Source organism: Brassica oleracea, chromosome C5 (assembly GCF_000695525.1).
Source record: "Brassica oleracea var. oleracea cultivar TO1000 chromosome C5, BOL, whole genome shotgun sequence".
Classification (NCBI taxonomy): Eukaryota; Viridiplantae; Streptophyta; class Magnoliopsida; order Brassicales; family Brassicaceae; genus Brassica; species Brassica oleracea.
Genome location: NC_027752.1, coordinates 29,924,577 through 29,947,320, shown reverse-complemented (window position 1 = coordinate 29,947,320; position 22,744 = coordinate 29,924,577). Strand labels below are relative to the sequence as shown.

General features: G+C 43.3%; 3 protein-coding genes across 6 annotated transcripts; 1 reads left to right on the top strand and 2 right to left on the bottom strand.

Moving 5' to 3' along the window:
* The first annotated feature begins 3,589 nt into the window (after positions 1–3,589).
* Positions 3,590–7,463, top strand: LOC106295965 (probable methyltransferase PMT20). 4 transcript variants are annotated; one of them, XM_013731983.1, is made up of 7 exons: positions 3,590–3,843; positions 4,496–4,791; positions 4,869–5,213; positions 5,323–5,533; positions 5,987–6,665; positions 6,739–6,816; positions 7,099–7,463. In XM_013731983.1, the coding sequence occupies exons 2-7, from the start codon at positions 4,513–4,515 to the stop codon at positions 7,316–7,318; spliced, it is 1,812 nt and encodes a 603-aa protein (XP_013587437.1). In that variant the 5' UTR covers positions 3,590–3,843; positions 4,496–4,512; the 3' UTR covers positions 7,319–7,463. The 4 variants fall into 4 exon arrangements, with proteins under 4 accessions (XP_013587437.1, XP_013587438.1, XP_013587436.1 ...); XM_013731984.1 differs by lacking the exon at positions 3,590–3,843 and adding an exon at positions 3,883–4,018; XM_013731982.1 differs by lacking the exon at positions 3,590–3,843 and adding an exon at positions 4,278–4,374.
* A 6,089-nt stretch (positions 7,464–13,552) lies between these two features.
* On the bottom strand, positions 13,553–16,535 carry LOC106344957 (pre-mRNA-processing-splicing factor 8-like). The gene is made up of 4 exons (XM_013784243.1): positions 15,867–16,535; positions 15,176–15,769; positions 14,095–15,036; positions 13,553–13,849 (listed from the first exon to the last, which is right to left on the bottom strand). The coding sequence occupies exons 1-4, from the start codon at positions 16,533–16,535 to the stop codon at positions 13,553–13,555; spliced, it is 2,502 nt and encodes an 833-aa protein (XP_013639697.1).
* A 5,332-nt stretch (positions 16,536–21,867) lies between these two features.
* Positions 21,868–22,473, bottom strand: LOC106344956 (pre-mRNA-splicing factor 8 homolog). The gene has a single exon (XM_013784241.1). It carries the CDS (start codon positions 22,471–22,473, stop codon positions 21,868–21,870), a length of 606 nt encoding a protein of 201 aa, XP_013639695.1.
* Positions 22,474–22,744: the final 271 nt, after the last annotated feature.

Here is a 22,744-nt window from a genome sequence, read left to right as displayed (position 1 = left end):
TGGATAACCTGAAACCCAACCTCCACCGAAAGCAGGAAAAAGAAACCAAGAGCATAAACCTCAATTCATACCATAGTCACTCTTTTGCGCGGACTGGGTATGCAACTCCAGACCACGAGAGTCACACTTGGAAACAAATGAGAACCGGAGCAGAAAGTCGAGTTGCGGTGAGAGCCACATCCTGGTGCTTTACTTCAAAACCATCAAGATAGAAAAAGGACCGATCCACCATTGGAGACCAAGAGGCCCAACAATGGTTCTGGGATGACCTTTCCAAATACGAGTCTCCCTCGATGTACCGACACTCCGCAGAACCAACGAAGAACCGAGTAAACCGCCTCGCGTCAACACCGAGCACCGGTATAAGCTCCAAAGAGACTCGCTAGATAGACATAATGGGGGGGGGGGGGGGGAACCGCTAAGCAACCCGACAAGACGGAGAAGAAGAACAAGCCAGGCCCCACGGAATACCTTGACAACACCAAGAGCAGAGAGAACCGAGGAGACAAAGTAGGAGCCGCATACAGATGCTAGGTCTTAGACGGCCCTGCCTGAAGCCGAAACCTTTAGCAGCACAAGACGACTCATGTAGCTACAGCTACCACACAATAACTTTTGCACAAGAAACCGAGCCTCTGGGGAGACCACCAGAACCCTACTTAACCGGAGGAAAAAAGGGAGAGAGCCGACAATCGACACAGAGCGGACACAGACAACCTCAGCTCCTGACCACTCTGCCCCAAATCAAACACATGCTCGCCAAGTACACCGGATCTGAAGAGAGGAGCCATAAACACCGACCACGCGCCCCCACCGCCAGGCATAGGAGTAGATCGATATATCTGAAAACTTCAACCCACTTCTCCGCCAAACCCTAAGAGCCGACTTCCCAACAAAGTACACCCACAACCCTCGTCGCGACACCAAAGCACTACCGAGAGAACATCGGAACAAAGCCTACGACATTAGATCTGGGACCAGATTCGCTCAACTTCAGGGTCCACAACATATCGAGCAATGGAGATGAATTGGCCAGTAAGCACAAGGTAAAAGAAGGAAAAAAACAACACCTCCGGTAGCCGCAAGAAAGAAGGATGGACTTTTAGAGAGAAAGTTACAGAGAGAAAGCTAGGGGCGGAAAGATGTATATTCCCTTAAATCTTGATGAGGGACAAAGTTGATGAGTACACCTTTGTCCGTATTCGAAGATTTGAGGGTTGATCGCTACGATCATGAATCTTTAAAAAAAATTAAAAGTTTATTCATTTGCGTTATAGTTCCAAACATTAACAAAAGTTACTAATAATGATAAAACTTCACTAATACATATAAAATATACATTTAATATATTATACAACATACAATATTATAATATTATATAATAAGAGATAATATAAATTACATATATAATAATACAACATACATATACACAAATTTTAGATATGTAATATTTTACGTGTTTATGTAATTTGCTTTACTTTGTGTTAAGTTTGTTTGATTTATTTTAATTTTGTGTGAGCTTTATTTAATATATTTTTTATGTTTTGTGAAAATTATTTTAATGTTATGTTATATTTATCCTAAATGTTTTTATTTTGGTGCACTTAGATATTATAAATTAAGTTTAGTATATGTATATGTAAAAAATAATAATTATAAAGACTAAAAAGAAATAAATAACAATTTTGAGGATTTGATATTCGGTTGAAATGACAAAATTTTCAATTTTGGGATTTGAGGTTGGGTAGGAAGGTTTGGTAGCATAAGATGTAAAGATGATGCTATTAATTACTCCATCCATTTCAAAAAGATAGATGTTTTAGAAAAAAAAATTGTTTCACAAAGATATATCTTTTGTTTGTTTTTATGAAAAAACTGTAAACTTCAAAAAAATTAATTGATTTTATTGAATTACTATTGGTTAAAAGATATTGAAAATTGCAGAAAACAATACATTTATTATAGTGATTTAATATATTTTTTTAATATGTGTGAAAACGATAAAAAATCTATATTTGTGAAACGGAAGGAGTATATCTAGAGCTGAGACTTTTAACCTTAACTGTTTACCCGAACCGGATCCAACCCGAAATGGACCGGTTCGGTTCGGTTTCGGATATGGCCATATTACCCGATGGGTCATAGCTTCAAATACATGTAGGTATCGGGTCGGTTCCGGTTATTATCTGAAACCCTATCGGGTACCCATTTAAACCGAAATGGATAGCCTAAAACCCAGAATATTAGAAAAAATGTTATTACCACAACTCGAACACGGGTTGGATAAGTTGAAAAGTGGCTATGTTACCACCATACCACTTCAACTTATATGTATTCTTCTATATTGTAAATATATATAGTATTTCAATATTATTTTTTTATAAAATTGACGTGTTTGGGATTCGAACCCGGATTGGCCACACTAAAAGTAGAGTATGTAACCACTGAACCACTTCAATTTACACGTTAATTATTTTATTTAGTAAATATGTATATGATTTACATAATAAATGAGTATCCAGAACCGACCCGGAACCGGTGGTATCCGATCCGAAACCCGAACCAAAATTTACCAAGTATCTATTGGATAGAGAATTCATTTATCCGAAAGACCCGGACCTGAATGGATCGTACCCGAACCTGATCCGAATATCCGAAGTCCCAGGTCTAAGTATATCATAGATAAATGATATATTACCACGGTATTACAGATATTCCAAATATTCATAAGTTTTTCTCAAATTATCATGAGTTTAGAACTTTAAAGTATATTTTAAGTTCCTTTTTTAAAAATCCTAGCCAAAGAAAAACAGAAAAAGGAGAAATGACAGCCATTTGTCTATTATAAAAAAAAGAAATCCTTTATTACTTCTAAGGTTGGGCGCAAGGCGAGTACTTGTTTTTTTACGTGTAGTTGATACTTGACTTGCTTTGAACGAGTAATGAATTTTTAGACTTGTACTTGACTTGTCGGAAACGAGTACTTGTTGTTTCGAGTACTTGTCCAAAAATATGTTACTTGCAAGTTACTTGTCTTATTCGATTACTTACTAGTTACAAGTGCTTATTAATAATTTGGATATATTTCTAAGTTTATAAGAATTACTTGATAGATAATAATCTATGAAATAAGGTTATGGAAGTTTGTTTTATTTACTCGACTTGTTAAAAACACGATAGTTATTTTAAATAAAATATTTGCATAAAAAGAAGAAGAAACTTAATACATATATTTCGATACGAAAGTATTGTTTACTTTTTACAACAAGAAAATATCTATTTAGTACTTTAGTTTTTATAGTTTAGTTATCATTTTTTCGGTCATAAAACAAGTAACGAGTAATATCAAGGCGAGTCGTATTTTTTTTTGTGATACTTGTTACTTGCTTTGTACTTGCAAGTAGCAAAACTCAACGATTTGATACTTGACTTGGCAACGATGAGTACTTGAAAAAATGAGACGAATACGGGTTAAATAACGGGTATAAGACAGTATTTGTGCCCATCCCTAGTTACCTCTGTCTTAAAATAGTTTAATAAATATCAAATACTACAAAATTAGAAAAAATACTAAAGAAAGAGAACGAAAAATCTAGTGAAAGAGAGGAGGAGGTAATGGGGAGGAGGGAAAGAGGCGAATGAACCAACGAGGAAGAAGAAAATAAAAGAAGAGATACTTTTATATAAAAAGCTTTCTCTATCTAGCTGTTAGCTTCACTTCTTGTCTGATAAAACACACAGACTTGGAGAGTGATAGATTGAGAGATCTGTGGAGAGAGGAGTCCTCACTTCTTATCCCAATCTCTTACTTAAAATCTTCATCTCAAAACAAAAAAATTCTAAGTAAGTAAATCCTTAGTTCTTTTCTTTATGTTCTGTTCATATTCCTCTGTTTTTTCTTCTGTGTACGCGTCAGATCCATTTTAGTGAGCTGTACTCATTGATCAAGTCATACTTCTTTCCGTTTGTTTCTGTTGATGTGCACTACTAAGCCCATCTAAAGATCTCATATTTCGATGTATTTTGTTGATAACCCTTTTTCCTCCCAAAGTTTCTTAAATTGAAATTATTCTGCTGTAAAGTTTCGATCTATGGATAGATGATAAATATAGAGCTGTAGAACTCTCAACTGTACACGTTTTTAAGGGTTATTTTCAGCGTTAAAACAAATGAGTAGTCGCCTCTGATGTCTTCCAATTTAAACTTCTTTTGACCTAGTGTGATGCTTTAGGGGTGCCTTTAATATCGGGGACCCATATATATCATGTCTTTCAGGACATGTGAAAATGCGACAGAAGTTGCACTGTGTTGGAAAAAAGTGTCTCTTCGAGATCTCATCTTCTAAATCTAAATCTCATTCATACTATTTATTGAGTAAAGATTCATATTTATTCCTGATCAAGCCATATCAAAGTCATTTTTGTATATTTCATAGTGAAACTGTAACGATAATAAGAAGTTTGGTTGATCTGATTCCTTACTTTGGTTTCTACAGGTGAGGTCTATAGAATCATGAAGAACGGGAAGCAATCTTCGCAACCCGAAAAAGGTTCTTCTAGGATCTTATCACTCACAGTTCTGTTCATCGCTTTGTGCGGTTTCTCCTTTTATCTCGGTGGTATGTTTTGCTCTGAGAGAGTCAAGATCGAAGCCAACGACGTCACAAGCACCACTACAAAGGCTGTAGCTTCCCCTATGAAACCAACAGTTTCGCCTCTACAAATCAAATCCGTCTCTTTCCCTGAATGCAGCTCAGAATTGCAAGATTACACACCCTGCACCGATCCAAAGGTACACAAATAAAAACCTACTCTTACTCTGTTGCATAAAGCTGAACTGTTTTTGTTGTGGTGTTTTATTGTTCTCAGAGATGGAAGAGGTACGGTGTACATCGCCTAAGTTTCTTGGAGCGTCACTGTCCTCCAGTTTACGAGAAGAACGAGTGTTTGATCCCACCACCAGACGGGTACAAACCGCCTATAAGATGGCCGAAGAGCAGAGACCAGTGTTGGTACAAGAACGTGCCTTATGATTGGATCAACAAGCAGAAATCAAACCAGCATTGGCTCAAGAAAGAAGGTGACAAGTTCCATTTCCCTGGTGGTGGCACCATGTTTCCACGTGGAGTTAGTCACTACGTTGATCAGATGCAAGATCTGATTCCCGAGATGAAAGACGGTACAGTCAGGACCGCCATTGACACTGGCTGTGGGGTTAGTCTCTCTCTCTCTCTCTCTCTCTCTTTCTTTCTTTTCAACTAACTCAAGTTTCTCTAACCGGTTCCGGTTTATAAAGTTTTTGAGTTTGGTTTTTGTTATGTAGGTAGCGAGCTGGGGAGGTGATCTTTTGGACCGTGGGATACTAACAATCTCTCTGGCTCCTAGAGATAACCATGAAGCTCAGGTTCAGTTTGCTCTTGAACGTGGGATCCCTGCTATTCTCGGTGTTATCTCTACGCAGCGTCTCCCTTTCCCTTCAAATTCTTTTGATATGGCCCATTGCTCTAGATGTCTCATTCCCTGGACTGAGTTTGGTAAGCTTCTGCTTCATAGTTTATATTACAATCTGATTGCATAAACCGAACCAAGTCTTGATCCGTATCTAACTGGGGGGTGTTCAATCCGGATTTTGGTTTGGTTTAGGATAGTTTTTTCGGTTTATAAAATATTAATACCCAAGATAAACCAAATTTAATATGTTTGGTTTAGATCCGATTCAGGTTTTAGTAAAATAATACTCTTAATTCTCAAATAAATTTTGGTTTTAGGTTTTCCTGCTCGATTTCGGGTTTTTGGGTATAAAAATAAATCCATTTAATCCGTATTGACTTTTTCAGATCGTTTATTGTGGTTTGGTTAGAATCGGTTTGGTTTGGTTAATCTGGATTTAACAGACAATCAATTGATTCTGAGTTCTTGCAATTGGTTTATTATTTCATTTTCTGTCAAACATCTGAATAATAAAATGTGATTGTATGATCTTGCAGGTGGGATCTATTTGCTTGAAATTCACCGGATAGTCCGACCTGGAGGTTTCTGGGTTCTCTCAGGTCCACCAGTGAACTACAACAGACGGTGGCGCGGATGGAACACAACCATGGAAGATCAGAAATCAGACTACAACAAGCTCCAGTCACTTCTAACCTCCATGTGCTTCAAAAAGTACGCACAAAAAGACGACATAGCCGTGTGGCAGAAACTCTCAGACAAATCTTGTTACGACAAGATCGCGAAGAATATGGAAGCTTACCCTCCAAAATGTGACGACAGCATTGAACCTGACTCTGCTTGGTACACTCCCCTCCGTCCCTGCGTGGTTGCACCGACTGCTAAAGTCAAGAACTCTGGACTCGGGTCGATACCGAAATGGCCTGAGAGATTGAACGTAGCACCGGAGAGGATCTCTGATGTTCATGGAGGGAGCGCTAGTGGTTTGAAACACGATGATGGTAAGTGGAAGAGCAGGGTTAAGCATTACAAGAACGTGTTACCAGCTCTTGGGACAGACAAGATAAGGAATGTTATGGATATGAACACGGTTTATGGAGGCTTCGCTGCTGCTCTTGTCAAGGATCCTGTTTGGGTCATGAACGTTGTCTCGTCTCACAGTGCGAATACGCTTCCTGTTGTCTTTGATCGTGGTCTCATCGGCACCTACCACGATTGGTAAAAGAATCAGTCTCTTCTCTGTTTTTGTTATGTGTATGTGAAGGATGTTAACGTTGAACTGGAACTGTAGGTGCGAAGCTTTCTCTACGTATCCAAGAACATATGATCTTCTTCACCTTGACAGCCTTTTTACACTTGAGAGCCACAGGTACGGTTTAGATCTCGGTTTGGTATGGTTAAAATTTCAGTTTTAATTTTGTTTTTGGAAGCAATTCCGGGTTTGGTCTGGCTCAAATTCAGTTTCGATTTTTTATCAAAACCTATTCAACAAATTTAAGAATAGTTTTGGTTTTCGGATCAAAATTATGGTTGTTTGGACCGGAACGGTTTGGTTTATCAAAATTAAGCACCGGTTAAATTGAATTTAAGATTGGTTTCGCACAGGTTCTGGTATTTATGTGTATGTGAACCGTGTGGTAATGTGAAACAGGTGTGAGATGAAGTACGTTTTGCTGGAGATGGACCGGATATTGAGACCGGGTGGATATGTAATAATGCGAGAATCGAGTTATTTCATGGACGCAATCACAATGTTGGCCAAGGGGACGAGGTGGAATTGTCGGAGAGAGGAGACTGAGTATGCCGTGGAAAGCGAGAAGATTCTGGTTTGCCAGAAAAAGCTTTGGTTTTCGTCTAACCAAACCTCTTGATGAGGCACTATACCAAAGTTTAAACCGAAGATGTTGGATTAATCTTAGTTCTCATGAATCTCATGGGATGTATACTCTTCTGAGGTGTTAAGAGTAAAGAAGTTTGTGAAACTTTGAGATAAAGAAGAAAGCTTGTTTTACTGAATTTTCATTTCATGCTTTTTCCTCTGTTTTATAAACGATTACATATGAGTTTATTTATACAAGAAGAGGAAACCCTAAAGGTTCAATCCACATGGCATGATCCTATTCTTCTTGTGCATCTAAGGCTGAGAATTGGTTGTACAGTTTTAACCCATTCTCCCTTCTGACCTCTTGCGTCATCTGTACTTTGCTTTCTCTTCTCTTCTTATCTTCAACTTCAAAATCCGACCGTTGCGCAGGTAAAGCTTCCTCTCTTGGGCCTGCGTTCCTTGTCTTGGGTCCTATCTCCTCAAGGTCCACTTTAGCTTTCCCTTTTATATCCATTACTGCAACTTTGTCGTTTTGTACCTCATGACTCTTAATAGTCCCCCTCAAACTTGGTATAGGTGGAGAACATATGCCAAGTTTGAAACGCAAGTTATCGAAGGCATGATATGGGAGCGACTTTGTGAAGATGTCGGCCAGTTGCTGAGATGCAGGCACATGCTTGACCAGAAGGACTCCCATTGCTACTCGCTCCTGCACATAGTGATAGTCAAGCTCAAAGTGCTTTGATCGTTTATGAAAGCGTGGGTTAGCTGTGAGATGCACCGATGACAGGTTATCACAGTAGAGCTCTGGTGTTTGGAGAACTGGAACTCCAAGCTCACGCATAGCAGAGCATACCCAACTCAACTCTGCAGCTGTTTCCGACAAAGATCTGTATTCAGCTTCAGTTGAGCTTCTGGAGACCGTGGGTTGTTTCTTGGAAGACCAAGAAATGATGTTGTTGCCAAGGAATGTGCAGAAACCCCCTGTTGATCTTCTTGTGCTTGAACAGCCAGCCCAGTCACTGTCACTATATGCCCTTATTGTGAAGTCTGTGTCTGGACTTAAGTTAATGCCGAGCTTGACAGTTCCTTTCACATACCTCAGCACTCGTTTGAGCAGATTAAAGTCAGAGACCGTTGGAGCATGCATCTTCTGGCAAACATAGTTGACGGAGAACTGAATATCTGGTCTTGTTAGAGTAAGATACTGCAGCTTTCCTGCAAGACTCCTGAAGTAATGAGGGTTCTCGAACAATCTGTTTTGATCTGGAACTTTGTTTAGTTGTATTGGCAAAGGAGTTGCCACCGCATTGCATTCACTCATCCCTGCAACAGCCAGAAGATCCAATGCATATCTTTCCTGAGATAGAAACAGTCCTGCGTCATGAAACATTGCCTGAATTCCCAAGAAGTAACGCATTTGTCCAAGATCTTTCATGCGAAACTGCTTGTGAATATCTTCAAGGAACCTTTGCTGCGCTTCTGAGTTATTTCCTGTAAGAAGCATGTCGTCTACGTAGAGGAGGAGCATCATGACGTCTTTTCCCTTCGAGTAGACAAACAGAGACGGGTCCTTTATACTGCAACGAAACCCAAACTCCAATAGATATGAACTGAACTTGTCGAACCATGCTCTGGGTGACTGTTTAAGACCATATAGGGATTTATGGAGAAGACATACATGCTTTGGGTTATCTTTGTCTACAAATCCCGCAGGTTGTTTCATGTAGACCGTTTCAGTTAGCTCTCCATGAAGAAAAGCGTTGGATACATCCATCTGTTTGATGTTCCATTTCATCACAGTTGCTGTGTGCAGTACTAACCGAACTGTTGCAGTCCTCACTACTGGGCTGTAGGTTTCCCAGTAGTCCACTCCTTCTTCTTGACCACAACCTTGAACTACTAGTCTTGATCTCAGCTTTTCTACTTCTCCTTCTGCATTCATCTTGATTCGATAGATCCACTTGCTCCCTAAGACGTTCATCTCAGGCTTGTAAGGAACCAAAGACCATGTTTTAGTAATCATTCAGTTATCATACTCTTCTGTCATGGAACTGTTCCATCCTGGATGCTGTAGCGCCTCTGCCACAGTCTTAGGCTCCTCACACTTCACTTTCGAAGTAAGGAGAGCATATCTAGGATTCGGCTTGGTTATACCGGCTTTAGATCTCGTTACCATGTTGTGCCTTGATCCAGTGGGATTCTCTGTCTGAGACCCGTTTTCTGTAGGTTGAGCCGTTGGTGATAACTCTGAGGTTGATCCAGACCTTGAGCTCTCTTCTGTTTCTGATGGTGATCTTGGCTCATTACCCACATTGACTGGTGATGATCGTGTTTCAGATGTTTGATTCTGCATTCGTCCAGTAGAAGGTAACATTCTTGTGACCACTATACTTGGGTGATGAGTTGAAGTGGTTTCTGAATGTTCAGTCTGTGTTGGTTGAGAGATATCAGACGTGTTGAAGCTTTTATACCAAGCTCCCATCAGAGGAGTGATGTGTGGAGGTTGCAGATGCTTGTATGTGTTTGAAAATGGGAAATCCATTTCATCAAACGTAACATGTCTACTAAGGTAGACTCTTCCTGTTGACGGCATCAAGCAACGATACCCTTTGAACTTGTCGCTATAACCAAGAAACACACACTTCAAGGAACGAGGATCAAATTTGTTTTTGGCATAGTCCCGTAACGTTGGATAGCACGCACACCCAAACACCTTCAGAGCTGAGTACACAGGAGCTCTCTTGTATAAAACTTCAGATGGACTTCTGGATTCTGACAATGCACTGTGAGGTAGCAAATTGCTCAGGAAGTTGGCTGTGAAGAAGCTCTCAACCCAGTACCTGTGAGGAACTTTGCTTTGAAATATCAGAGACAAGCCGACTTCAACGATTTGCCTATGTTTCCTCTCTGCTAAGCTATTTTGTTGTGGTGTGTGTGGACAAGACATGAGTTGTTGGATACCATTTTCTCGCAGATGAAGAAGGAATTGGTTACTTATAAACTCACCACCCCCATCACATTGAAAAGAACCAATTGTAGTACATAGCTGATTCTGAACTAAGGCTTGAAAAGCAACAAAAACTGAGAAGAAGTCTAATTTCTTCTTTAAAGGAAACATCCAACTAAATCTAGAGTAGTTGTCCACAAACACTACATAATACTGAAACCCTTGGACAGAGGTAACAGGTGCAGGTCCCCATAGGTCGTAGTGGATCCGTTCAAGAGGTCTTGAGGCAGTGTACGTTGATGCAGGGAACGGAAGTCTTGCACTCTTGCCCAGCTTGCACGCTTCACACTGTGACTTGGAGGCTTTATTTATTGAGATAGTCCTAGTAGATGATAGATGCTGGAGGAGGTGAGGGTTGGGATGCCCCAGACGTTGGTGCCACACTTCATCACTTGCCGCACCTTGCTTGGTAGTGTAGAAAGCCTGGACCGCTGGAGCTCTCAGTATGTATAACCCGTTAGTGTTTCTTCCCCTGAGTAGAACCTTCTTGGTTCCCTTATCATAAACAAGGACATTGTCACAGTCGAAGTTAAAACCACAAGGAAAGTCCTTGGTGAATTTGGATACAGATAGTAAAGGTTTTGCTATCGTCGGACAAACCAAGATATCATTCATTGGAATGTTACCTGAGGAGGAAGCGATACTTGTGGATCCGGTATGAGTGATTGGGAGGAACTCCCCATTGCCTACCATAACTGAGTCTGATCCATAGTATGTCTGAGAGTTCTGAAGATGTCTTGGAGAGTTTGTGACATGTGCTGAAGCTCCTGTATCTGGAAACCACTCATGGCCCGTCGCCTCTGTGAAATCTGATAGTCTGAGCGCTGCAAGGGCTTGATGAGCGTCCTCCGTTTGGTATGAGTTATCGAATCTGTGCCAGCATCTTATGGCTGCGTGTCCTGGCTTGCCACAGATTTGACACACTGGTTTGGAGTCACTATCTGCAGAGACAGAAGATCTTGAAGATGATGCTGAAGAAATATGCTGAGGGAAGCCTCTTCCTCTTGTTGAGAAGAAGTTGTGTCCTCTGTTCCGACCTCTGTTTCTTCCAAAGAAGGGTCTTCCTCTGGTAGTATTAAACGCCAGGTGGGGTGTAACTTCAGTATCCTTTTGATAACTTTGGAGTCTGTCATCAAAGGCTATCAGACGAGGGACTATATCGTCAAAAGTAGGAGTGTTCTGAACATCCATTGAGCCTTCAATACTAGTCTTGATGGGTTCGTAGTCTCTTCCAAGCCCTAACAACGCCGCAAATATCATCATACGCTCAGGAACCGGACTTCCTATGGCATAGAGTTGGTCGCAAATGTTTTTAATCTCTCGCAGATACTCAACCATGGGAGTCTGCTTCTTTGCGGTTGTCTGAAGCTTACGTTGTAGTTCAAAGAGACGAGACGAAGAAGCCCTGTTGAAGTGACTGTCCAACGTACACCAGATCTCTTGAGAGGTGGTGCAGTGAAGCACTATGCTTTGGATCTCCTCAGAGAACGACCCCAAAAGCCATGACTGCACCACTTGGTCTGTCTGAAACCAGAGACTATGGTCTGGATTTGGTACTGGAGTGGTGTTGTCGTTGATGGTCGGAGCCATGATGGTCTGAACCGGAGACGGGAGAGAGCCGGTGACGAAACCCAGGAGACTTTGGCCATTGAGAAACGCTTCAAATTGCCTCTTCCAAAGGATGTAGTTCTTGTCTGTGAGTTTTACCGTAACATAGTTGGTGATCTTTAACGAGGGTGGATTGTAAGGGTCCATGGATCTAGAGTCCTAGTGCTCTGATACCATAAAGAAGTTTGTGAAACTTTGAGATAAAGAAGAAAGCTTGTTTTACTGAATTTTCATTTCATGCTTTTTCCTCTGTTTTATAAACGATTACATATGAGTTTATTTATACAAGAAGAGGAAACCCTAAAGGTTCAATCCACATGGCATGATCCTATTCTTCTTGTGCATCTAAGGCTGAGAATTGGTTGTACAGTTTTAACCCATTCTCCCTTCTGACCTCTTGCGTCATCTGTACTTTGCTTTCTCTTCTCTTCTTATCTTCAACTTCAAAATCCGACCGTTGCGCGGGTAAAGCTTCCTCTCTTGGGCCTGCGTTCCTTGTCTTGGGTCCTATCTCCTCAAAGCCCACTTTAGCTTTCCCTTTTATATCCATTACTGCAACTTTGTCGTTTTGTACCTCATGACTCTTAATAAAGAGATCTGGTTCTTTAAAACAAAGATATAATAGCTATAAACATTTTTCCATTTTTTGGCTTATGTTAAATTTATCGGGTATAGATACATATTATATTTTTAGTTATAGTTTGTTTCATTGTTGAACTGTCTGTCAAACCCAATACAAAAGGCAATGCAGTTCATTGTTAATTACGCAACCCGTTTACACACATATATAACATCGGAAAAACTAATTTTCCGGTTCATAAACATTTTCAAAGCTTTACATATTTTATACTATCTTTTCTCTCTGATATTGTTTTTTTTTATTTGAGACGAGGGACTTGTGGATGTGAGGAATCACACCTCCACCATCAATAGTTCCTTTGATGAGAGTGGCGTTTCCAGCTAACTCAAGAACTTCTGCAGAGAATGGATGCCGTGTAGACAGTAGCAGTGGCACCAACTCTTCCATGAGCTGAAGCTCCTGTCTTTACTTGACCACTAGAAACTGAAAGAAGACGGACATTAAAGAAAAGCAAAACCAGCATATAACTTGGGGCACAAGCTTCTCAATTCTCAGACAAATATCTTCTAGTACATTTACATCCAAACTACTACAAATATCTAATACGACAAAACAACAAAAGTGATGTCTCAGTAATAAGAATTTCTCTGTAAAATTGAATTGTAAACTAAGCAATAGCAGCAGCCAGTAAGCAAAACTCAAGATCTCAAAATAAAGACGAAAAACAAAACAGTTGCAAAGGCACTTAGAGCAGGATTATCCCTACACCCCCTTATAGGGTGCTTAAATTTTTTTTTTTCTGATTTAAAAAAAAAAAAAAAATTAATAAAAGAATTAATTGCGGGCCGCCACGTGTTAGTGAGCCCGCAAACAATACAAACAACGACGCTAAAATAGGTGACAGAAGCAACCATTGTTGGTTTTCTTGTGAGACCCACCGAGTATTATATTAATTTTTTTTTGTAAACACCTCCCTTTTAATCCCCCGTTAATCCTGCTCTTTAACATTGCATAAATCATACTCTTAAGATAGTAGTAAGCATACATTTTCTTCATGCACACAAGTGAGTGCGTATCTATTATCAACCAAAGATGTCCTCTCGATCTCCCTCGGCCATTTCAACATCCTCCATGCTACTAAACTCCAAGAAATGAGTAGGTCGATGCTCCACGTCAAAGTACTCCTTCGGGTATCCAAGTCTGACGCTGTACTTCATATCCACCGCATGCTTCGTTCCCATAAAATTATAGTTCCAAGATCCGTTTTCAGGAACCATATAAAACCCAAGAAAACGAACACTCAACAGCATCTGAACCTTCTCATAATGCGTTGGAACGTAACCCCGAGGATCGCTCCTCCCGTCACTTTGAGTCAGCTTCTAAGCCGTCAAAGAGCACGAACCCGGAGTAAAACTACACGTCATGATGATGCATTTGTCTCCATCCCATTGCCTCTTGTTCTTCTCAAGAATGCGTGAATGAGAGACAACATCCTGCGGCGAGAGCTCCGGGAGCTCGTTAGGCTGCGTGTGCAACCACCCCAAGGGCTCGAGACCGTTTAACAAATCATTCTCAGGGAGGACGACGGCAAGTGAACATCCTGGGAGCTTCCCCGCTGTGGCACCATCACAACGCAACGGATCTCCTTCACTCGAGGGTTATCCGGGGCGCTGACACCGTACAAGTATCCAGCGATTTGGGTGCGGAGATCCGCTACGCATATGAACCTCTTCAGGAGGTTCTTCGGCATGTTGTACGTGTATCCGGACTCGTTTACGTTGTCTGAGTTCACGTAGATGTGGTTGACTCTTAGGTAGAGGTTGGTTGCTGATATTGCACGCACGCGCCAGTCCGTCTTGGAGTTAAACGCAGCTTGCTCGTAGGGTGTGACGGTGGAGACGATGAGCTCGTCTCCATGAACGTTTCTCGTTTTCGTTGTAACTGCAACAGCCTGGCTGGCTTGTTTCTCAATCTCAGCTATTTGTTGCCTCTGCTGAGAGGGTGGAGTGATCTCAGCTCCTACAATAATATCTCTCATCTCTGATTGCGTCAGAGCGGAAGTGTTGACGTTGTTCTTCTTCGCGTAGTCAGAAAGGATTAAATCTCTTAGTGCTACCTCCACCTTCATCCACTGGTCACCAGTGAGTGATGGCCACATGTGATGCGGCTCAGTGACAACAGACTTGTCTGGCCTTAACAGCATCTTAGCCTTCTCGTTATTCGCATGAAGCGCGCGTAGGATTAGAATAAGTCTCGAAAAGCAGGTATAAGAAGAAACACTCTTCAACCAATCATCATAGATATTGAACAAAACCATCTTCGGCTCCGTCGCCTTCAGAATCATATTGCCGAACTTCTCAATCTTGAGACAAGCCTGGAACGGAAGCTGAAGCTCGCTTCCCTTGATAACAACGTTTGGGAAGTCCAGCAAGTGAACCTCGAACGGATCCAACATTCCTTTACGTGTAACAATGATTTGCTTCGGCTGTTCTTCAACAGGGAGAGACCTCACAAGCGTAGCAACCTCTTCAGCAGTTTTCCATTTCGCCAACTGTCCAAGACGCTTCTGACCAGCCCAAACACTCGTATGAATAACCTTCAAAAACAGCTGTCCGGTTCTCGGATTGAAAACAAAAACCGCACCGTTGATCGGCTTAGTCGTTTAGATTCCCCTCAAACGTCTTGTGAATCGTGACACGGTAGACATTGGTATCATCCACAAACCATTTAATCGGATTATTGAATATCTCCCCATAGTTTTGAGATGACAAATACGGCTCCGTGGGCTCGGACGAGTATAGCTGCAAGCCTTTCCTTATCCTATCCCTCAACGCGGGTAGAGCCGGATTCGCCTTCATAATCTTATTCATCGCTTGAGTAAGAAGAGGCTTCGAACCAGGAAACCAATTACCAAATGCGGAGTGCAAGTTGTACGCAAGATCAATCCCAATCACTACCCCGGTCGGAGACGGATAGATAGACATGCTATCCGCTGTGTAGTCCATAAACTTGGCCCTGGCGTAACGCTCAATATCGTGGGAGTCATAATCTCCCCCTCCCCATCGAAGCTGCACATCGATCCAGTACTTGTTACTCGCCTTCTGGTCGAAGGCGTCTTTTGACTCGGCGAGCAGGCTAGGTTTCGACATTGGCCATTTACCTGAAGCGAATAGAAGAACGTCAGCGCAAGAGCTGTTCATCTTATAACTCTTCCTTGGATGAATCGTCTCCTTCTGCACAGTTTCTATCTCCAAAGCCTCCAGCTCATGGCAAAGATCCATGACTACACTCTCGTGGATCTTTTTGCCACAAATGGGCGCGGAAAATCTGAATCAAAGATATCTTCAGCGTAGGAATCTTTCCATGCATGAACACTCCCGTCAGGTCCAACTGCACCTGGAAACCCAAGTAAACATTCGCCCGGTTAATCGTGGGCGACCACCAGAGAGTGAATCTCCTGTTAGGAATCTGGTTCAGACCAGACCTCTGCGCGTTCGTCAGCTTCTTGTACTTCATCGACTCCTCGAAACCAGATGCCTTCTCCCAGAAAAGACCCTCCCACGTAGGGAAATACGTTCCCTTGAAGAGCGTATGCTCGAGAATGCCCTCGACGCCTCCAAGAGCTTGGATAACATCGGTTCCGTAGTTGTTCAAGTTCCACAGCTTCCCGTCGTGCCTCTGGTGCGTCCACCAGAAAGGGTTTTGTTTAAGGACTTGGTACTGCTTAAACTCGGTCCGGACCCTCCGGCCTTTGTCGTACGCTAGCGTGTGCCTATCTTTCTGGAACAGTGTGTTTATACGAGGGATGCCCCTATCCCAAGAGTCTTCAAGATCTTCTAATGTAAGACGCCTGTTTTTGGCCTGCGCTTCCTGCCTCTTTAAAGCATACTTTGCCCACACGCGCTGTGAGTCGATAAACTCGCTTTCCCATGGCTGTATGTAACGGTACAAGTTTGGTATGAGCTGATCTTCCTCATGGCTCATCCCGCTTCTAAAGTGGGTTACACCAACGTCTGTCTGCTTGCTGTGCTTAAGGTCGCTTTGTGGGATCAAACTATGACCCATCGACAACATTCCCAGCCCGCCTAGCTCCTTTGGAGCGTAGAAGACAACAGGAGGAAACCGGCTAGGCATCTTTGAGTTCAGCCCTATCTTGATCCTGCGTGTGCACCGTGGCTTCGCGAAAGTAAGTCATGAGACCGATCAGAGCAGTGTTCCACTTGTTGGTGAAAGTGGTTGATCCTGACGACATGAGAATCTGCCTCACGCGATTCTCAAACGACTTCATGTGCTCGTCGTCGACTCGGAGAAAAGCAGCCGCAGTCCTCTCCTTGGTATGTTCATTTTGTAGATTCCACACGCCATCTTTAGTATTGCTTTGCGTCGTCCTGATTTTCGGAAGTATCCGAACTTCGAATCCACACATGCTGAAGAGAAGGTTGGGATTATCCTTGCTGTAGACAGAGACGAAACCGTTCTCCCACTCCAGAGTCGTGATGCTCCGAGGCAGACGGTTCTTTATGCCCCAGAACACGCTTCTACCGAGATTGACATCGTGTTTCATCAGCCTCATCCTCGCATCTCTCGGCCAGCACTTCTTATTGTTGTATCCCACCATGTTCTCATTGTTGGGATCGGGATGCTCCATAAGATACCGCTGAATAAGATCACGTGCCTCCTCGTGTGTAAATCTAAACATTATATGAACTCTGTCTATGTACCGAGCATACATCCTTATGGGATGACACGTCTCAACTTTTGTATCACAAAACGTCATAAACTCGTTAGGCGTCTGCGGCGGTCCAGCGATCTCACTAGCTCGAGTCAAACCAAGAAGCAAGAGATCAAGAGACAGTCCGTAAAACTGAACGACAAACGACGCAAACTGGAGTCCCCTGATCAGACCGTGAGAGTTGGTATGACTCATATCCTTGTAAGCCAGAAGCACGCTGTTCTTGGCGCACATATAATCTGCGAGATTGTGATCAAGAATCAAACGGAGAAGCCTGTTCAACATAGTCAAATCGATCTTCTCAAAGAGCTTTTCGAACTTCGTCTGGAGCATCACCACACACTGCCCATCACTCGTGTCCCATACGCCTTGCAAGTTATTGATACCTTGACACCACTTGTAAACCAGAAGCGGCGGCGGCTCTGAGTCTGCCGGCTTGATCCAGTTCGAAAACAAACCGCGCTTATCACCCTCGTACCACAAGTATTGATCAAGATAAGCATCGGTGATTTTCTCCAGAGGATCTATCTCGTACACTGGAATCAAGTAGCTGTATAGATCCATAAACTGTATGCCGACCTCTTTCATGTTACGCTGCGTGAGAAGAAGACGTTTAATACGTCACAAAGCTTCATGAGGATTGTCGTAAGCTTGCTCAATTAAACCAAGCTCCTCCCGCTGCTGCTGGTTCAACCTCACAGCACCACCGTATGATTCCTTCAGTCTCTCAAGGGCCAGGATGAGAATCTTCGTGTCGTGTTTGTATGACAGTGGAGGGAATGGAATCGGAGAAAACTTCCTCGACTCCAGCCAATGAAAAGTCGTTGTATGAATCGACACTGCTTCTTCCGAGTTCACATACGGACCGTCTTTCAAGTAATTATGCTGCCGCTCCTGTTCCGCCTTTAACCAGAGACGAGTCAACCTTCCGAGATTTTTCTTACAAACAGTCTTATCAACGGTGGCTCCTCTTCTGATACGCTCACGGTTGTAGTGAGCAACGTTAGTCCACCAATCAGCCTTAGACTTAACATAACGAAGGATCATATTCTCGACTGGTACGGGCAAACCAGGGACCTTCCAAGCGATATTAGCTTTCCAGCACCGCCATGCCTCGCTAAGATGCTGTAATATCGTCTTCGCTTTGTTTTTCCTGATACCTTGAGGCATTGCATCGAGAACGTCATGCATGACGGCAGCTCGAAGCTCCAGATCAAAATGGCTTTCGACTCTCTGCTTCGTGACGGTTTTCGCAACTCCTTTCGAGTGACGCCCCTCGAACTGACGGCCGAGAAGGTTCCCTAGCCATCGTTCGAGAAGAGGAACTATTCCTCTCAGGAAAAACAGCCATACTCTCCACATCGGAGCCCAGAAGCCACACCCTGGTCCTTTACCCACAGGACCGGTGTTGAAACGGTAATATATCAAGTGCTTTATGTCGCATCCCCGATCCTGAATAGGATCGTTGGGACGGCCATGGATCGAGGAAACGTACTAGCCAGTCTTGAGACATGAAGGCAGGCGTTCCATGGCCAAGAAAGAAGGTTAAAAACATAAGGAAACTTATACTTAACCTTATAAGAGCAAAGAGACAGCTAGGACGAGTAAGACGGTAGCTGGAAGAAGTATGCGAGAAGCTCGACCAGCTCACAGGAGCTAGGTTAAGTTCACTCCAGCTCAATCACTACTAAGTCAGCTCCACTAGCTGGACTACTAGCAGCTGGGAGTCAGCTCATCTCAGCTAGACAGACTGTTCGGGTTTCGGCAACCGAGTCCGGGCCAGTGGTGGGCTGTGAGGTCCAGCCATGGGGCCATGGACTGTTGGGTCTTTGGACAAGGCCGTGGGCTAAGTCTAGAGGGCTTGGGGAGTGGGTTGGGCTTGTGACCGACCCCAAACCCAATCAGAAAGGGGCGATGGGATGCAAGTGGCCGAAAGGGCACAACCCTTGGCCGATGGTGCCAAGATGGGAGATCAAGACAAGGAGAAGAACGTGGAGAACCCAGAGGTGGTTCAGAAGGTATGTGATGGGCCGTGGCTCCATCAGACCGAACGGACGGTCCATGCGATCGCACCACGGCTCTGTCGGTTCCTAAGTCCCATCCGGCTTCTCTTACTTGTTTTCTATCCGATCTCTTTCTGTTCTTTCTGTTTACACACGAAGGGTTGTGTTGGTTCAGTCCAAGGGACACGTCCCTAGACTTTGCCTTTCATAACCGAACCATTAGCCTTGACATGGGTCGGCTAAGTGGATGGTTCGAATCGCACCATGGACTGGGCGGTTGGGATAAACGGTTGGACATGTCCCAAAAGACACAACACGAAGGGTTGTGTTGGTTCAGTCCAAGGGACACGTCCCTAGACTTTGCCTTTCATAACCGAACCATTAGCCTTGACATGGGTCGGCTAAGTGGATGGTTCGAATCGCACCATGGACTGGGCGGTTGGGATAAACGGTTGGACATGTCCCAAAAGACACAAGTTGCCAAAGGTCACGAGTTACCAAGGGTTGTGAGTTACCAAAGGTCACGAGTTACCAAAGGTTGTGAGTTACCAAAGGGTGTAAGTAACCAAAGGGTACAAGTTGCCAAGGGTTACGAACATCAAGAGGTACGAGGACCAATAGGTACGAGGATCAAGAGGTACGAGGACCAAGAGGTACTAAGGACCGAAGGGGTGCATGTTCCAAACGTTGTCTGTTGAGACAGGTTGTGTCCGATCCATATGGATCAGTCTATGACTTGCTAAGTCAAGACATGGTTCACGGTTTGTCTAAGCCAGGAAAGAGTCGCATGGTCCGATCGGTTGCAAAGCCTACCGGTTTGGGCTTGAGGCTTACTCGGCCATTTGGATCCAGGCCCAAGGCCAGATCAGGTAAGGAAGTCTGTTGGGCCATTGAGCCGGACTTCATGGAGCGGTCGCACCTAAATTCTATCCGGTTAGACGGATTGGTCTTTGGGGACGATCCGGACCTGTTCGTGTGTTCTGCTTATCTATTCTGGACCGTCTATCTGATTCTAAGTCAAGGGGTGGTTGGTTGAATGACTTAGGATACAGTAGATGGGTTCATACCTTTTTTATTATTATATTGTCTGAGGTTTATCTATGTTCTAGGAACCAAGCCAAGCATTGTAGAATCGTCCAGTTCTACTCTCGGTTATGATTAATGCTTATCTGGTTGTGGTTTCAGGAACTAAGGATGGTTATGGTCAAGCCAAGGAGCCGTGAAGGCTCTGTCAGTGAGAGGCTGTGTAACGTGTGGTTAACTGATGCTAGGGATGAACTAGTGATTGTCTATGAAACTGTTAAGAAGTTGTGTATTGGATCTCATGTTTCTAAGTAATACAATTTATACACATTTATATTCCGCTGTGCAAATCTGTTCGTTTGTTTATGAACCTCATATTCGAATATGACTTAGTAAATAAAGACTTAAGATGAATCAAACAAGCAAAGAAATTAATAAGTAAGCATTCGTATCCAGTTGGGTCGAGAGACCAGGATCGGGTCTTACACTTTAAATCCTTGCACATCCTGATCTGCCTCATCAGTCTGTATTTGTAACGGTACATGCCAGTCAGCTGGCCAACGTGGGAGAAAATGTACCGTAGCCCATCAGCCAGCTGGAAGGCGTCTACGTTACCGAGGCGAAACTGGACGTTTGCATCGACTACGAGTTTCGTCAGCCGGAGGATCTCGCGGCAGAGATGGAAAGCGTTCCCGAATCTAGATGTAGTCTAGATGAAGGTAGTTCAAACCCTTCCGGTGAATCAGCAGGTTCAGCATGTTATGCCCTTGCCGGCAGACTTGCAGACCCGCTTCGACCCAGTCCAGCTCGATGCTTTGGAAAAACTTAGTAGCCGCCACAGAGCGGAATAAATGCTTCTTCTTGTGAGATTTGGGTGGTCTACTGTGCAGCTCGTTCAACACGTAACATTTCAAAAGCTTTTGGTAACTGACACGAACTTTAACAGGATAGGACTGAGGACAGTGCTCCTTGAACCACTCTGACACCAGTGGGATATCTTCGGACCGCCTCGTCCTCCCTGACCTCATATTGAAAGGCCGTGGCGCAAACAACAACGAGATTCCAGCAGATGTAGTGTCGGTATAGAGCTTTGTGTCTTTTAGCAAAGGCTCTACTCCTTCAGGTAAGGTAAAATCATCCTTCTCCTCGTCATCATAATCATCATAAAACTTCCTTTTCCGCCTTTCTTTATTAGTATTGCTGCTTATTGGGTGAATCAACGGATCATAATAAAAAGCAGGAAGATCAGGATCCTCGGTCTTTACGTACATAACCATAGGGCTGTGATACGCACCTAGTTTAACCTTCCTCGGCCTATTATTATACAAATTAGGAAAAGCTATTCTGTATTCAGTTCGCAAAGGAGAGCGAATGATAAGCTTCGTGATGTCATTAAACTCATTCCAATCCTCATCCCCTTGGTCCATATCTCGGTACAAAGGCTCAAACTTAGGACCGCCGGGTATGCACATGTTCAAAGCCTTCGCTGTGAAGAAAGATTCCTTGTCAAACAAGTAGAAGTAGTTTCGATCGATTATATTATCAGACAGCAACTGTCCCGCAAGCCTGTGAGGCGTCGCCATTATCGGAAGCGAAAGATTCCACCTCCTGTAGCTGGGACCGTTACTGAGTTTGGTCTTTACCAACGGCTTGTGGTCGTAAAACCAAGTGTACACAGCGGAATCCTCTCCTCGTCAAGCTCCATCTGAATCGCCTCGAGAGTCTCCACGTCCAGCAAGTTATCCGCGTAGTCAAGCGGAGGCTCCTCGTCATCAAACGGAGGAAACCTCATTCTCTTGAAGTGGCGTCGGTCCCGCTTCTCCCTCCGCATCATGATCCACATAGTTTTCCACTGAGCCATGTAGATAGGTTCCACGACCCACGGGATCTCGTTCACGAACGTGATGGCTCCCGTGACGTGGTACAAAACCTTCACGTCTCGGACCTGCTCCCAGGGCATTGGCATGTTCTCAAGAAGCTTGAAGACGGCGTGAGGAACGAATTTGAGTGCTCCTAGGTATACGCGTTTGTCGTGAGTGAATTTCTTCGATGACATGTCGCCGTGGTCCTTGATGATCTTCCTGACGTGCTCAGGCGGCATTTCTTCCTTTTGAGTCTCCACGTGTCCGAACCTCCTCTTGTTGTTCCCGTAGCGTTTCGAATTTAGCTGCGTCCATCTACGAGACTTCTCTTCGAGAGTAGGAGTCGGATTACAAGGACCTGTGCCGGGAGGGGCTAAGAGCATGATTAATCCCACCTCTTAAGACCATGTTTATCCACAGAAACCCACTTGTGTTTCTTAATGATTATTTAATTATATAAAATGTACTTAAGTGAACTTAAGAACTTTAGTTAAGAAACTTTCATTTTGAATGGTCTAATGAGAGTTTTTTAATTAAGGGTTCTTATAATTTTTTTTTTAAAGATAAAATTTATTTATTAAATAATAAATAATAAAATTTCATAGGGTTTAGAAAAATTAGGTCATTCTCGACCGAGACCGGAAAAAAAAAGAG